This window comes from Odontesthes bonariensis, chromosome 2 (assembly GCF_027942865.1).
Source record: "Odontesthes bonariensis isolate fOdoBon6 chromosome 2, fOdoBon6.hap1, whole genome shotgun sequence".
In the NCBI taxonomy this organism is placed as follows: domain Eukaryota; kingdom Metazoa; phylum Chordata; class Actinopteri; order Atheriniformes; family Atherinopsidae; genus Odontesthes; species Odontesthes bonariensis.
Window position 1 is genome coordinate 16623031 of NC_134507.1, and position 16587 is coordinate 16639617.

The 16587-nt window shown below is 41.3% G+C and overlaps 1 protein-coding gene and 3 non-coding genes across 4 annotated transcripts; 1 reads left to right on the forward strand and 3 right to left on the reverse strand.

Annotated features, from left to right (window-relative positions):
* Window positions 1-1087: 1087 nt before the first annotated feature.
* trnaf-gaa (transfer RNA phenylalanine (anticodon GAA)) lies at window positions 1088-1160 on the reverse strand. The gene has a single exon. It is a non-coding gene; the product is annotated as a tRNA-Phe (tRNA).
* A 2787-nt stretch (window positions 1161-3947) lies between these two features.
* trnaf-gaa (transfer RNA phenylalanine (anticodon GAA)) lies at window positions 3948-4020 on the reverse strand. Its single transcript has one exon. It is a non-coding gene; the product is annotated as a tRNA-Phe (tRNA).
* Window positions 4021-6203: 2183 nt separating this feature from the next.
* trnaf-gaa (transfer RNA phenylalanine (anticodon GAA)) lies at window positions 6204-6276 on the reverse strand. Its single transcript has one exon. It is a non-coding gene; the product is annotated as a tRNA-Phe (tRNA).
* A 2980-nt stretch (window positions 6277-9256) lies between these two features.
* On the forward strand, window positions 9257-15993 carry eif4ebp2 (eukaryotic translation initiation factor 4E binding protein 2). The gene is made up of 3 exons (XM_075478351.1): window positions 9257-9572; window positions 10776-10955; window positions 14107-15993. Exons 1-3 carry the CDS (start codon window positions 9440-9442, stop codon window positions 14136-14138), a joined length of 345 nt encoding a protein of 114 aa, XP_075334466.1. The 5' UTR covers window positions 9257-9439; the 3' UTR covers window positions 14139-15993.
* The last annotated feature ends 594 nt before the right edge of the window (window positions 15994-16587 follow it).

A 16587-nucleotide genomic window follows, 5' to 3' on the forward strand; every position in this document is an offset into this window, starting at 1 on the left:
CTAGGTTTTTTGAGATAATTCCTTTTTACCAGTTCACTTTCCTACCAAGGGCTGTGTTTCTCTCTCGACAAACATCCAAAATTCATAGTAGTCTTTGCCGAAACCCGGGATTCAACCAGGGACCTTCAGATCTTCAGTCTGACGCTCTCCCAACTGAGCTATTTCGGCTACAAAGGGCTAAAATGGCCATTTTCATTAGGAAAGTAAAACCAGGAACTCGCTACGTAGAACGTAGACGACAAAGCTTTGGAGCCAGATAAAGGCCACCAAAAAAATGCAATAATTGACTGTTGTAGCCTCCTGTATTTTCATTAATCTAGGTTTTTTGAGATAATTCCTTTTTACCCGTTCACTTTCCTACCATGGGCTGTGTTTCTCTCTTGACAATCTAGGTTTTTTGAGATAATTTTGTTTTACCAGTTCACTTTCCTACCAAGGGCTGTGTTTCTCTCTTGACAATCTAGCTTTTTTGAGATAATTCCTTTTTACCCGTTCACTTTCCTACCATGGGCTGTGTTTCTCTCTTGACAAACTAGGTTTTTTGAGATAATTCCTTTTTACCAGTTCACTTTCCTACCAAGGACTGTGTTTCTCTCTCGACAAACATCCACAATTCATAGTAGTCTTTGCCGAAACCCGGGATTCAACCAGGGACCTTCAGATCTTCAGTCTGACGCTCTCCCAACTGAGCTATTTCGGCTACAAAGGGCCAAAATGGCCGTTTTCATTTGGAAAGTAAAACCAGGAACTCGCTACGTGGAACGTAGACGACAAAGCTGTGGAGCCAGATAAAGGCCACCAAAAAAATGCAATAATTGATTGTTGTAGCCTCCTGTATTTTCATTAATCTAGGTTTTTTGAGATAATTCCTTTTTACCCGTTCACTTTCCTACCATGGGCTGTGTTTCTCTCTTGACAATCTAGGTTTTTTGAGATAATTCCTTTTTACCAGTTCACTTTCCTACCAAGGGCTGTGTTTCTCTCTTGACAATCTAGCTTTTTTGAGATAATTCCTTTTTACCAGTTCACTTTCCTACCAAGGACTGTGTTTCTCTCTCGACAAACATCCACAATTCATAGTAGTCTTTGCCGAAACCCGGGATTGAACCAGGGACCTTCAGATCTTCAGTCTGACGCTCTCCCAACTGAGCTATTTCGGCTACAAAGGCCTACAATGGCCGTTTTCATTAGGAAAGTAAAACCAGGAACTCGCTCCGTGGAGCGTAGACGACAAAGCTGTGGAGCCAGATAAAGGCCACAAAAGCGCAATAATTGACTGTTGTAGCTGAGGAAGAAGCCTCCTGTGCTTTCATTAATCTAGGTTTTTTGAGATAATTCCTTTTTACCAGATCACTTTCCTACCATGGGCTGTGTTTCTCTCTTGATATTCTAGGTTTTTTTAGATAATTCCTTTTTACCCGTTCACTTTGCTACCAAGGGCTGTGTTTCTCTCTTGACAATCTAGGTGTTTTGAGATAATTCCTTTTTACCCGTTCATTTTCCTACCAAGGGCTGTGTTTCTCTCTCGACAATCTAGATTTTTTGAGATAATTCCTTTTTACCCGTTCACTTTCCTACCATGGGCTGTGTTTCTCTCTTGACAATCTAGGTTTTTTGAGATAATTCCTTTTTACCAGTTCACTTTCCTACCATGGGCTGTGTTTCTCTCTTGACAATCTAGGTTTTTTGAGATAATTCTGTTTTACCAGTTCACTTTCCTACCAAGGACTGTGTTTCTCTCTCGACAAACATCCACAATTCATAGTAGTCTTTGCCGAAACCCGGGATTCAACCAGGGACCTTCAGATCTTCAGTCTGACGCTCTCCCAACTGAGCTATTTCGGCTACAAAGGGCTAAAATGGCCATTTTCATTAGGAAAGTAAAACCAGGAACTCGCTACGTAGAACGTAGACGACAAAGCTTTGGAGCCAGATAAAGGCCACCAAAAAAATGCAATAATTGACTGTTGTAGCCTCCTGTATTTTCATTAATCTAGGTTTTTTGAGATAATTCCTTTTTACCCGTTCACTTTCCTACCATGGGCTGTGTTTCTCTCTTGACAATCTAGGTTTTTTGAGATAATTTTGTTTTACCAGTTCACTTTCCTACCAAGGGCTGTGTTTCTCTCTTGACAATCTAGCTTTTTTGAGATAATTCCTTTTTACCAGTTCACTTTCCTACCAAGGACTGTGTTTCTCTCTCGACAAACATCCACAATTCATAGTATTCTTTGCCGAAACCTGGGATTGAACCAGGGACCTTCAGGTCTTCAGTCTGACGCTCTCCCAACTGAGCTATTTCGGCTACAAAGGCCTACAATGGCCGTTTTCATTAGGAAAGTAAAACCAGGAACTCGCTCCGTGGAGCGTAGACGACAAAGCTGTGGAGCCAGATAAAGGCCACAAAAGCGCAATAATTGACTGTTGTAGCTGAGGAAGAAGCCTCCTGTGCTTTCATTAATCTAGGTTTTTTGAGATAATTCCTTTTTACCAGTTCACTTTCCTACCATGGGCTGTGTTTCTCTCTTGATATTCTAGGTTTTTTGAGATAATTCCTTTTTACCAGTTCACTTTCCTACCAAGGGCTGTGTTTCTCTCTCGACAAACATCCAAAATTCATAGTAGTCTTTGCCGAAACCCGGGATTCAACCAGGGACCTTCAGATCTTCAGTCTGACGCTCTCCCAACTGAGCTATTTCGGCTACAAAGGGCTAAAATGGCCATTTTCATTAGGAAAGTAAAACCAGGAACTCGCTACGTAGAACGTAGACGACAAAGCTTTGGAGCCAGATAAAGGCCACCAAAAAAATGCAATAATTGACTGTTGTAGCCTCCTGTATTTTCATTAATCTAGGTTTTTTGAGATAATTCCTTTTTACCCGTTCACTTTCCTACCATGGGCTGTGTTTCTCTCTTGACAATCTAGGTTTTTTGAGATAATTTTGTTTTACCAGTTCACTTTCCTACCAAGGGCTGTGTTTCTCTCTTGACAATCTAGCTTTTTTGAGATAATTCCTTTTTACCAGTTCACTTTCCTACCAAGGACTGTGTTTCTCTCTCGACAAACATCCACAATTCATAGTATTCTTTGCCGAAACCTGGGATTGAACCAGGGACCTTCAGGTCTTCAGTCTGACGCTCTCCCAACTGAGCTATTTCGGCTACAAAGGCCTACAATGGCCGTTTTCATTAGGAAAGTAAAACCAGGAACTCGCTCCGTGGAGCGTAGACGACAAAGCTGTGGAGCCAGATAAAGGCCACAAAAGCGCAATAATTGACTGTTGTAGCTGAGGAAAAAGCCTCCTGTGCTTTCATTAATCTAGTTTTTTTTTAGATAATTCCTTTTTACCTATTCACTTTCCTACCATGGGCTGTGTTTCTCTCTTGACAATCTAGGTTTTTTGAGATAATTCCTTTTTACCAGTTCACTTTCCTACCATGGGCTGTGTTTCTCTCTTGACAATCTAGGTTTTTTGAGATAATTCCTTTTTACCAGTTCACTTTCCTACCAAGGACTGTGTTACTCTCTCGACAAACATCCACAATTCATAGTAGTCTTTGCCGAAACCCGGGATTCAACCAGGGACCTTCAGATCTTCAGTCTGACGCTCTCCCAACTGAACTATTTCGGCTACAAAGGGCCAAAATGGCCGTTTTCATTTGGAAAGTAAAACCAGGAACTCGCTACGTGGAACGTAGACGACAAAGCTGTGGAGCCAGATAAAGGCCACCAAAAAAATGCAATAATTGATTGTTGTAGCCTCCTGTATTTTCATTAATCTAGGTTTTTTGAGATAATTCCTTTTTACCCGTTCACTTTCCTACCATGGGCTGTGTTTCTCTCTTGACAAACTAGGTTTTTTGAGATAATTCCTTTTTACCAGTTCACTTTCCTACCAAGGACTGTGTTTCTCTCTCGACAAACATCCACAATTCATAGTAGTCTTTGCCGAAACCCGGGATTGAACCAGGGACCTTCAGATCTTCAGTCTGACGCTCTCCCAACTGAGCTATTTCGGCTACAAAGGCCTACAATGGCCGTTTTCATTAGGAAAGTAAAACCAGGAACTCGCTCCGTGGAGCGTAGACGACAAAGCTGTGGAGCCAGATAAAGGCCACAAAAGCGCAATAATTGACTGTTGTAGCTGAGGAAGAAGCCTCCTGTGCTTTCATTAATCTAGGTTTTTTGAGATAATTCCTTTTTACCAGTTCACTTTCCTACCATGGGCTGTGTTTCTCTCTTGATATTCTAGGTTTTTTGAGATAATTCCTTTTTACCCGTTCATTTTCCTACCAAGGGCTGTGTTTCTCTCTCGACAATCTAGATTTTTTGAGATAATTCCTTTTTACCCGTTCACTTTCCTACCATGGGCTGTGTTTCTCTCTTGACATTCTAGGTTTTTTGAGATAATTCCTTTTTACCAGTTCACTTTCCTACCATGGGCTGTGTTTCTCTCTTGACAATCTAGCTTTTTTGAGATAATTCCTTTTTACCAGTTCACTTTCCTACCAAGGGCTGTGTTTCTCTCTCGACAAACATCCACAATTCATAGTAGTCTTTGCCGAAACCCGGGATTCAACCAGGGACCTTCAGATCTTCAGTCTGACGCTCTCCCAACTGAGCTATTTCGGCTACAAAGGGCTAAAATGGCCATTTTCATTAGGAAAGTAAAACCAGGAACTCGCTACGTAGAACGTAGACGACAAAGCTTTGGAGCCAGATAAAGGCCACCAAAAAAAATGCAATAATTGACTGTTGTAGCCTCCTGTATTTTCATTAATCTAGGTTTTTTGAGATAATTCCTTTTTACCCGTTCACTTTCCTACCATGGGCTGTGTTTCTCTCTTGACAATCTAGCTTTTTTGAGATAATTCCTTTTTACCAGTTCACTTTCCTACCAAGGACTGTGTTTCTCTCTCGACAAACATCCACAATTCATAGTATTCTTTGCCGAAACCTGGGATTGAACCAGGGACCTTCAGGTCTTCAGTCTGACGCTCTCCCAACTGAGCTATTTCGGCTACAAAGGCCTACAATGGCCGTTTTCATTAGGAAAGTAAAACCAGGAACTCGCTCCGTGGAGCGTAGACGACAAAGCTGTGGAGCCAGATAAAGGCCACAAAAGCGCAATAATTGACTGTTGTAGCTGAGGAAGAAGCCTCCTGTGCTTTCATTAATCTAGGTTTTTTGAGATAATTCCTTTTTACCAGTTCACTTTCCTACCATGGGCTGTGTTTCTCTCTTGATATTCTAGGTTTTTTGAGATAATTACTTTTTACCAGTTCACTTTCCTACAAAGGGCTGTGTTTCTCTCTCGACAAACATCCACAATTCATAGTAGTCTTTGCCTAAACCCGGGATTGAACCAGGGACCTTCAAATCTTCAGTCTGACGCTCTCCCAACTGAGCTATTTTGGCTACGGAGGCCTAAAATGGCCGTTTTCATTTGGAAAGTAAAACCAGGAACTCGCTCCGTGGAGCGTAGACGACAAAGCTGTGGAGCCAGATAAAGGCCACAAAAGCGCAATAATTGACTGTTGTAGCTGAGGAAGAAGCCTCCTGTGTTTTCATTAATCTAGGTTTTTTGAGATAATTCCTTTTTACCCATTCACTTTCCTACCATGGGCTGTGTTTCTCTCTTGACAATCTAGGTTTTTTGAGATAATTTCTTTTTACCAGTTTGCTTTCCTACCAAGGGCTGTGTTTCTCTCTCGACAAACATCCACAATTCATAGTATTCTTTGCCGAAACCTGGGATTGAACCAGGGACCTTCAGATCTTCAGTCTGACGCTCTCCCAACTGAGCTATTTTGGCTACGGAGGCCTAAAATGGCCGTTTTCATTTGGAAAGTAAAACCAGGAACTCGCTCCGTGGAGCGTAGACGACAAAGCTTTGGAGCCAGATAAAGGCCACCAAAAAAATGCAATAATTGACTGTTGTAGCCTCCTGTATTTTCATTAATCTAGGTTTTTTGAGATAATTCCTTTTTACCCGTTCACTTTCCTACCATGGGCTGTGTTTCTCTCTTGACAATCTAGGTTTTTTGAGATAATTCTGTTTTACCAGTTCACTTTCCTACCAAGGGCTGTGTTTCTCTCTTGACAATCTAGGTTTTTTGAGATAATTCCTTTTTACCAGTTCACTTTCCTACCAAGGACTGTGTTTCTCTCTTGACAAACATCCACAATTCATAGTAGTCTTTGCCGAAACCCGGGATTGAACCAGGGACCTTCAGATCTTCAGTCTGACGCTCTCCCAACTGAGCTATTTCGGCTACAAAGGCCTACAATGGCCGTTTTCATTAGAAAAGTAAAACCAGGAACTCGCTCCGTGGAGCGTAGACGACAAAGCTGTGGAGCCAGATAAAGGCCACAAAAGCGCAATAATTGACTTTTGTAGCTGAGGAAGAAGCCTCCTGTGCTTTCATTAATCTAGGTTTTTTGAGATAATTCCTTTTTACCAGTTCACTTTCCTACCATGGGCTGTGTTTCTCTCTTGATATTCTAGGTTTTTTGAGATAATTCCTTTTTACCAGTTCACTTTCCTACAAAGGGCTGTGTTTCTTTCTCGACAAACATCCACAATTCATAGTAGTCTTTGCCGAAACCCGGGATTGAACCAGGGACCTTCAGATCTTCAGTCTGACGCTCTCCCAACTGAGCTATTTTGGCTACGGAGGCCTAAAATGGCCATTTTCATTTGGAAAGTAAAACCAGGAACTCGCTCCGTGGAGCGTAGACGACAAAGCTGTGGAGCCAGATAAAGGCCACAAAAGCGCAATAATTGACTGTTGTAGCTGAGGAAAAAGCCTCCTGTGCTTTCATTAATCTAGTTTTTTTGAGATAATTCCTTTTTACCTATTCACTTTCCTACCATGGGCTGTGTTGCTCTCTTGACAATCTAGGTTTTTTGAGATAATTACTTTCTACCAGTTCACTTTCCTACCAAGGGCTGTGTTTCTCTCTCGACAAACATCCACAATTCATAGTAGTCTTTGCCGAAACCCGGGATTGAACCAAGGACCTTCAGATCTTCAGTCTGACGCTCTCCCAACTGAGCTATTTCGGCTACAAAGGCCTACAATGGCCGTTTTCATTAGGAAAGTAAAACCAGGAACTCGCTCCGTGGAGCGTAGACGACAAAGCTGTGGAGCCAGATAAAGACCACAAAAGCGCAATAATTGACTGTTGTAGCTGAGGAAGAAGCCTCCTGTGCTTTCATTAATCTAGGTTTTTTGAGATAATTCCTTTTTACCCATTCACTTTCCTACCATGGGCTGTGTTTCTCTCTTGACAATCTAGGTTTTTTGAGATAATTTCTTTTTACCAGTTTGCTTTCCTACCAAGGGCTGTGTTTCTCTCTCGACAAACATCCACAATTCATAGTATTCTTTGCCGAAACCTGGGATTGAACCAGGGACCTTCAGATCTTCAGTCTGATGCTCTCCCAACTGAGCTATTTTGGCTGCAAAGGCCTAAAACGGCCGTTTTCATTAGGAAAGTAAAACCAGGAACTCGCTCCGTGGAGCGTAGACGACAAAGCTGTGGAGCCAGATAAAGGCCACAAAAGCGCAATAATTGACTGTTGTAGCTGAGGAAAAAGCCTCCTGTGTTTTCATTAATCTAGGTTTTTTGAGATAATTCCTTTTTACCCGTTCACTTTGCTACCAAGGGCTGTGTTTCTCTCTTGACAATCTAGGTTTTTTGAGATAATTCCTTTTTACCCGTTCACTTTGCTACCAAGGGCTGTGTTTCTCTCTTGACAATCTAGGTTTTTTGAGATAATTCCTTTTTACCCGTTCACTTTGCTACCAAGGGCTGTGTTCCTCTCTTGACAATCTAGGTTTTTTGAGATAATTACTTTTTACCCGTTCACTTTGCTACCAAGGGCTGTGTTTCTCTCTTGACAATCTAGGTTTTTTGAGATAATTCCTTTTTACCAGTTCACTTTCCTACCAAGGGCTGTGTTTCTCTCTCTCAACAAACATCCACAATTCATAGTAGTCTTTGTGGAGGAATTGAACCAGGGACCTTCAGATCTTCAGTCTGACGCTCTCCTAACTGAGCTATTTCGGCTACAAAGGGCTAAAATGGCCTTTTTCATTTGGAAAGTAAAACCAGGAACTCGCTCCGTGGAAAAAAAAGATGACAAAGCTGTGGAGCCAGATGAAGGCCACAAAAGTGCAATATTTGACTGTTGTAGCTGAGGAAGAAGTCTCCTGTGCTTTCATTAATCTAGGATTTTTAAGATAATTCCTTTTTACCAGTTCACTTTCCTACCAAGGTCTGTGTTTCTCTCTCGACAAACAATTCATAGTAGTCATTGCCGGAACCTGGAATTGAACCAGGGACCTCCAGATCTTCAGTCTGACGCTCTCCCAACTGAGCTATTTTGGCTGCAAAGGCCTAAAATGGCCGTTTTCATTTGGAAAGTAAAACCAGGAACTCGCTACGTAGAACGTAGACGACAAAGCTGTGGAGCCAGATAAAGGCCACCAAAAAAATGCAATAATTGATTGTTGTAGCCTCCTGTATTTTCATTAATCTAGGTTTTTTTTAGATGATTCCTTTTTACTCGTTCACTTTCCTACCATGGGCTGTGTTTCTCTCTTGACAATCTAGTTTTTTTTAGATAATTCCTTTTTACCAGTTCACTTTCCTACCATGGGCTGTGTTTCTCTCTTGACAAACATCCACAATTCATAGTAGTCTTTGCCGAAACCGGGATTATTAGCTCATCTCTGATATCAAATTTTTTTAATTTAATTTTATTTTGAAAACAGGAAGGTGGTACACGCTGCAGTCGTCCTCTCCGTGTGTTTACTGTAAAGTCTGCAATACGAGTGCACTTGAAATGTTGGAGTGTTTTGCGAATATCTGTCGATTATCCAACTTAAAACTAACTTCACTGAAGTGAATGCACCATCGAATTAGTGGATGAATCATTGAGAGTGTTTCACTCATAGCCATTTCAATAATCTATGATAATGTGAAAAATTTATTATGATTATATAATCTTTTATCAGATTTTTATTATCATTGATTGCCTATTTTGAATGAATGTTCTTTTTATACTTGTGTTTGCTCTGCTTTGTTTGTTTCTTAGCAAATGCCAGTTCCGTCTCTATTCTACCACCGTGCCGAATTTTTCAACCCAAAGTAGGAACAGAATGCATTATATGTTTTTCTAAAATAAAGTAGGCCGGCCGCACTGTTCGTGACGCTCCGCTCCGACTTCATATCCGCCCGCAGCTTTTCTCGCTTCCTGCCTTTGCTGAGGGAGTGGACGGTGCTGACGGCTGGGAGGACGAAAGGAGAGACAAGAAAGCTTTCGGGAAGCGACAAAAAGAGTGGGGAACGGCCCGGGTTTCCACCGTCCGTCGGGAAATACATACCGAAGTTTTCTCCAGCTGCAGGATTTGTCACCAATCGCCGAAAATGTCGACCAGTCGTCAGCTTAGCGAGAGCAGGGCCATCCCGACCAGGACGGTGTTGATCAACGACACAACGCAGCTACCTCATGACTACTGTACCACCCCCGGAGGCACTTTATTCTCTACCACTCCTGGAGGTGAGAGGAGATCCCATCTCCTTTGTCCTCCTATCTGTCAAAACTGGGCGCACTGAGCTCTCTGTGCTGTTGGAGCCCATAGCTAACATTTTTCTCTTCTGCCAGTGTGGCCGCGGTTGCCTTGTCATCTGGATCAAAACAATAACAAACATTAACACCGCCCTTTTGCTCTCCAGCTGCAGTCTGATTGGTTGATTCGCAGCGCAGATATTCTTATAATTGCTTCGCTACCTGCTGTTGTATTTATATGACATAAAGCTGTTTGTTTGCCATTAGCGTAATGTAATAGAAAGTACTATTCATCAGTTTTGTATCATGTTGGTGGGGCAACGCCAGAGCAATGATTCATCGCACGGAAACAATGGCCCCTGTAAAGGAAGAGCAATAAACTCAACAAAGGTATTTCCACATATTGCCGCAGGAGTGTCTGACATTCTTTAAATCTCCATAAGAAGGTAATAGAGCTACTGCAAAGGCGTTTTTTACTGTACATATCCCTCAATGAAACTGTTTGCCATTTACAATGTCAGTAAAAATGTCCCCCACCGTTTCCCACAGCCCAAGATGGCAGGTGTGTTCTGGTATAACAGTCTTATTCCCACAGCTGTTGTTTTTATTAGTCACATCCATGCGACTAATAAAATGTATGACTCCGTTGCAATAACTGAAAAGAAGCCAGAACAGAGCCAAGTTCTGTGTGTGTGTGTGTGTGTGTGTGTGTGTGTGTGTGTGTGTGTGTGTTTGGGGGGGGGTTCAGAAGTACAGATGTTTTGGAGAAGTAAACGAGTGTGTTCTGTTATCAACAAGGTCAAGGTTTGAGGTTTTGATTCTGAAAGATCTTTTGGAAGAACCCGACATGTCTCTTTCAGAACAGCACTGTGTGTATAAACTCGGGAAGTTTGACTCATATACTTGTTGTGTGTTTTTCTGATCTACATTTTCACTCTTTTGGTTTTATTATCAAACTCTTCATCTCCCATTTAGCTGTTGGAGCTGTTAGGGCTGAATGTGTCTCGAAAATGGCAACTCCTGTATGACGAGTGGATGAATCCGGACACACCTGAATCTGTGCCCTCTGGATGAGAGCCAGCCGATTGACTCATATGACTGCACCTACACAAAAGATTTCTTATGTGGGTTTGATGTTTTTAATGTTGGTTGAAGGCACATGAGTAACATAAGCGTGATCTGTCTTGTGCATAGGAACCCGCATCATCTACGATCGCAAATTTCTACTGGACAGGCGTAATTCTCCCATTGCCCAAACTCCTCCTGCACGCCTGCCTGTCATCCCTGGAGTCACCAGCCAAAATGTCCTGAGTGAGAACCAGAAGAATGAAGCCAACAACCACATCAACAACCACGCTGGCAAGCCCGCAACAGGTAAGGCTTATGACATGGAATGCGTTAGCAATCGATGTTTCCAGTGTTTTTTTTTATTTCATGTAATAACCTGTATCGTGAAAAGTAGCAAATCTGTTACAATGATGCAATGAATGCAATGATTTGCAAATAATTTCAACTTTAAAGAACTCAAAAGCAACAAAACAACAATGAAACTGGGAAATTTCATCACTCCGAAACACACGATAGACTCTCATTTTGTTTGTAATGCCAGCAAGACCTGGAACTAGTAGTTTAACCAGAAAAAAACAAATTAACCGTAACCAACGATTAGTACCGATGCTGTGAAGACTGGATAGAAATTGGGGGCGCACATGCTCAATGCACGTCACGGGGAATAATATTCAGACAAAATTTACACGAATAAAGTTACTTACCAAGAAGCCACCCATCTCGCACAGTGCCAGCTTGTAGTCTATCCCCAACAATGCTGTTACTCAAAATGTATGAGTCGTGCGTTGAACCAGGCCTCCTCGCCACAATGTTAGTTAATTGCATTTGCGCATCACATATGATCTGTACATTTATAGAATGAAATTGCTTCCTGTTGACTTAGACAAATTCATCATGTGATGGCGCTTTTATAGCAACACGTGTGCATTCGATAGCTCCGATTACATTTGTAAAACCGTGTCTCTCTGCAAATTGCGCTTTAATGTTGGCCTGTTCAACTGCATTGTATGAGAATTGAATATACCTGGCTGAGATGCGGATAATTCCGTCCCACACGGCTGGCATGGCTCGGCTCAGGGTCGACTGGCACAGTCCTGATCGGTCGGCCAGCTCCCTCTGGAATGCCAGAAACCCCAACGTGGTCATCACCTGAATGGGCACAGGCAGCGCATGGCTCCTCTTTGTGTTGCGCTCCAACTCCGGTCGCAGCTCTGCGCACTGTTCCAGGATGATTGCCCTCGGGAACCTGAAACGGCTGATGAGCCAGTTGTCCTCATTTGCCAGCAGGTCCTCTCTGTCTTTAAAGACACGCTCTCTTCTTATTGCACCATTTGCAAGGTCTTCGAGTAGTGCCAAAGCAGCCATTGTTTTTTATGGTATGCATTGCAGCACTTTGCGCATGCTTTTATATCCACTCGTGTAATTGCAGACACATGGGTGTGTTAATTGTTAATCAGTGTTAATTGTTCATGTTTCTCAGATTTGCACATCACTCAGTCTGAGGACTAATTGTGTTCACATTTATTTATTATAACAGTTTCCCAACATCACCTTAGGTGTCGCCAAATAATCAACAGCTGCAGAAACGTGCGTACGCCAGCCCTGAAGCTGCCGTGAGGCACCGTACATTTCCACGGTCTTTTTGTTCTTGATACATCTGATCGTTAACGTGAAAAGGTGCGTACGCCACTATTTTGTGCGTACGCACGTTTTGGACATGAGGCCCTAGAAGTGGAATGAAAGATGAGGTTGTTATAGTTAAAGAAAAAAAAACACAAAGACATCCAAACTGCATACATACGTACATAAATACCAGTATACTTCTGAAGTCTGAATATAGATATGAGCAGTGAGGCCTCACAGCAAGAAGGTTCATAGTTTGAATCCCACCTGGGGCCTTTCTGCTTGGAATTTGCATGTTCTCTCTGTGCACATGCAGGTTTTCTCCGGTTACTCAGGCTCTCCCAAAGTCCAAAAACATGCATGTTATGTTCATAAGTGATTCTAGATCGACTCGAGGGGTGAATGCGAGTGTGCGGGGTTCTTTGTCTTTGATGGACTGGCGAGCTATCCATGGTGTACCCCACCTCTCGCCCAATGGCGGCCGGAATAAGCTCCAGCCGCCCTGCAGCATGGACATGGGCCTTTTTCAGTCAGAGTTGGAGTTCTCCAATCGTAAGACGTGACTGGTTATACTCCATCTTTGTTACAACTCCACTGCGGGGGAAACTGTTTCTTCAATAATTAGAAGGTTACAAAGAAGGAGTAGCTTTTTCTAATCGCAGATAGTCTTCTCAAAATAATTTAGAGAATAAAGTCGTCATTTTTGTGGCGATTAAGGCAGACTTGTACAAATTCTGAATAGTTGTACTGTCACGGATTTGCACAATAGAGAATTACATTGCTCTTTTCTGCCACAAACCTGTTTTTGCTGCGGAGGGGCAGCTTGTTGGCATCTTAAGTAAACAAGCTGTAGCACAGCATCAGCGTATCGTCTCTTCTCCTAGTATGCTGCTTCTTAAATGTTCCCAATAAAGCACAAATTTTGAAGCTGTCAGACAGTGAAACAACTCTAAGATTTAGAATGATTTGTGGCGCGTTAGGACTCTGTGTTCGGTAGCAGTCTCTCGCATGGCTTCTTCTCTGCTCTAATAAGATCCTGACACCACTCACTTAAGTCACAGAAAACATCTGTGCTATATTTACATGTACGATGATTACTCAGAGAAAAAAGTGGGAAACTGCAACAGAAAGTCTCTGCTGTTCCACTTCCTCCTCTCCAAGTTGCCCTGGTCGCACTGCCTGTCTCTAGTCAGAGACTTTCTTGTCAACGAAGTGGCAAAGATTTGTCCTAAAGGTCTCTAAAGTTCATGTAATCTGATTGAAGGATGCCGAGACCGCCACTTGCCCCTGTAACCCTGAATATGATAAAGTGGGCATGGAAAATGAATAAATGAATGAGCAGCGAAGAAGGAAAATCACTGTGAACACATTGTGGAGCAACAAAGACGCATATTTTATCAATAAAGGCTTTGCTCATTTCAACAAGACAATGACAAAACACATTTTTTTCTCACTGCTTTGTAGTAAAAGAGGCAGGTTGTTAAACTGGCCCACTTGCAATCCAGACATTATGCTACAGTAAATGCATAAAAGGAGCAGCTGCATTCATTAAGTTTGAAGGGGGAAACATTTTGCTGTCAAAACTACAGCGAGAATCCCAGTTGTGGATAAATCAAACAACAGTGTCTCCAGTCAGAAGCTCTTTTAGCTGAGCTGCTTTGAGGGAAAGTACAGTACATCATTCCTGCTCTCTAATGGAAGTCTGTTGTTATTTGTGTTTTATATTGCACGCTGTTGTAAAAATGTGGTTGTGTTAAGTCAGCCCAGTCTGTTCCACACATTTCAACACCTCTCTTGTTCTTTTTTTTTTCTTTCTTTTTGTTTTGCTGTCAAGGTGACGACTCTCAGTTTGAAATGGACATCTAACTGACTGGAACCACACCAGCATAAGAAAACGACCTGGCATCGCGTGTACCAGTGGCTTGGCTTGTAGAAACCAATGTTGTGAGCCCTCATGGCAGCCATCTTCTTTAGCTCTTTGTCTCACTGCTGGATGTAATGTGTGTAAACCATGGGGATCTAATATATCGCGCATACACATGCCGAGTGGCCAACTCTCAAACCTAGGTTTATTTGAGTAAATTTTCATGGCTACCAGCCTCAGTGCAAATCAGTTGCACAACAAGGGAGTGGGCCTGATTTGGTTTTACCCAGACAAATTGTCCAATTAGTTAGCTGCAAGGCTCATCTTCCAGCTATCTGTGAGTCGGGAACCTCAAACGGAGCTTTCCGAAAACTTATAATATGTATATATATAAGTTAATTGGAAGGGGAAGTGGTCATCTTTAATACTGACCTTTTTTTTTTTCTTTTTTTTTTTTTTCTTTTTTTTCCAGTTTGGTTTTTGGAACTACTTGAAAAGCTCCACAATCCATTTCCAGTCAGACTGCTTAGTTTCCAGAGATGATATGCGAGGGGATGCTGATTTGTTTTGTTTTCCAACATTCCAAGATTTAAATATATCCGTTTCCAACACAAGCCTGCACGACTTTCTTCGTTCGAGGAGAAAGTGGTTTTTAAAATGAATTTTAAGCAACAGTTTTATAATCATCCACTGATTGTATATTAAGCAAATTAATTTTTCTCAATTGAAATCAGCCTTTTCCTGTGGAATTACCTTCAGTGTAGTATAATGATGTCAAGGCACTCACACACATTGATCAAACTTCGGGTTCAGGTTTTGATTGAATCAGGCAGGTAGGAAACAGCACAATCTGCCGGATGTTCTTAAATTTTCAGACCAGAGAAACATTTAGCTCAACATGGAAATGGTTAACAGTCCAATATTAATTTTTAGGTGCGATATAGTAAGATTAAAATAAAAAAAACAAACTGAAAACTTGAAATAATACAGATGTTTTATATGATTTTTATTTTTTTTTAATACTGTTTCTTAGTATTGAGGGTATCTGTGAAGATACAAGGTCTATCAAGCCTTTGGATTTGGTAAAGAAAACAGGCGACATTGTTTGGATCGGGCTTGATCGCGCTTGTCCCTTAATCTACAAACCGGTCCCCAGTGTCCTTAAAACCATTTGACATTCTTTAATGCTTTTCATGCGTCATACCCGCCCCATGCCTTACAACGCATGAAATGCAGTAACTAGTTTTCTTGTCATCAGTTTGTACTTTCCAACAGATGTTTATTTTTTCATGGTAACATTGTACTTGGCAACAGAGCGAAACAGGTCATTCCCTTCCTCAAAAAGCTGTGAAGTTTGGAAGTGTGATGGTCCGTGCGACATCGCGGGACTCGGAATTTCAGATGGCATTGTGGTAAAAGCGCCACCAGACTCATTTTATCCCTATAATTAGTTGGAAGTTTGGTAAATGAATCACGATGCAGTCCTGAGTTTCCAAATTTATTTATTTTTCCTCAGTGTGACTGGAACTGGATGGTCTGTCATTTTTTTTTCTTTTCTTTTTGAGTTGTACTTACCTCCTATTGAAGTTTTTGTGACAAATTCATCAATAGGTTGCTTGAACCCTGTTAGCGTTGCACATTTTTGGTGATAAAAGTCGTCATGTTACAGCATCATATGACAGATTTTTCCAGGTCTGTTTGGTTTGACATTGAGGGCCTAACATTATGTTTTGAACAAACTTTACTGTAACCTTCTGTTCTGATTTCAAATAACTTTATTTCAAATAAAACTCCAATGCCAGTGGACTTTGTTGCTGCAAGATCAATAAAATTCTGTAACAGAAAAAAAAAACTATGATTCTGCATTTGATTGTCTTAGTTTTGTGTTGTTGCGCAACTACTTAGTTGGAAAGCAGGTGAATTTGGAAAGACTGACAATGATGATAATAATAATAAAAAGAAAGGGCATCACTGTACCACAGTGTTTCTGCCACTATTTAATGCTGTGAAAGAGAACTATTTCCTCAGTTTACATGCATTTAAAATAAAAAAATACTCACAGTTGTTTATTATACCATAACAAAATCGGTGAATAGATAATACTGTATAAGTAATGTTATTCGCACATTTTTGTACATATATTTTGTCATATAATAATTTAGGTGGCAGAAGGTTGGTAATAGGGGAAGATATGAGTTCCAGCAGAGTTGCATATGCCCAAGGCAAAAAATATTCCATACATTTTCTAACAGTGTGAGCCATCACTTATTTTTCTATATTTATTGCCTTTTTTTGTTTTGTAGTGGCTCATTAAAACTCATGTTTGTGGACAATTAGACCAATTTTTTCTCTTTTCTGTTGTTTCCTAACTATTGATTATTTTAAGGAACTTAAATCATTCAATATCGGGATTACCCTCATGAATGCAGAACTAAAAAAAAATCTTTAAGG

Bases quoted from the DNA above. Each gene is read 5' to 3' on its own strand.
- eif4ebp2 (XM_075478351.1), top strand. From the start codon at position 9,440: ATGTCGACCAGTCGTCAGCTTAGCGAGAGCAGGGCCATCCCGACCAGG. The intron at 9,573-10,775 runs GTGAGAGGAGAT...TCTTGTGCATAG, and splicing joins ATTCTCTACCACTCCTGGAG to GAACCCGCATCATCTACGAT. The intron at 10,956-14,106 runs GTAAGGCTTATG...TTTGCTGTCAAG, and splicing joins CGCTGGCAAGCCCGCAACAG to GTGACGACTCTCAGTTTGAA.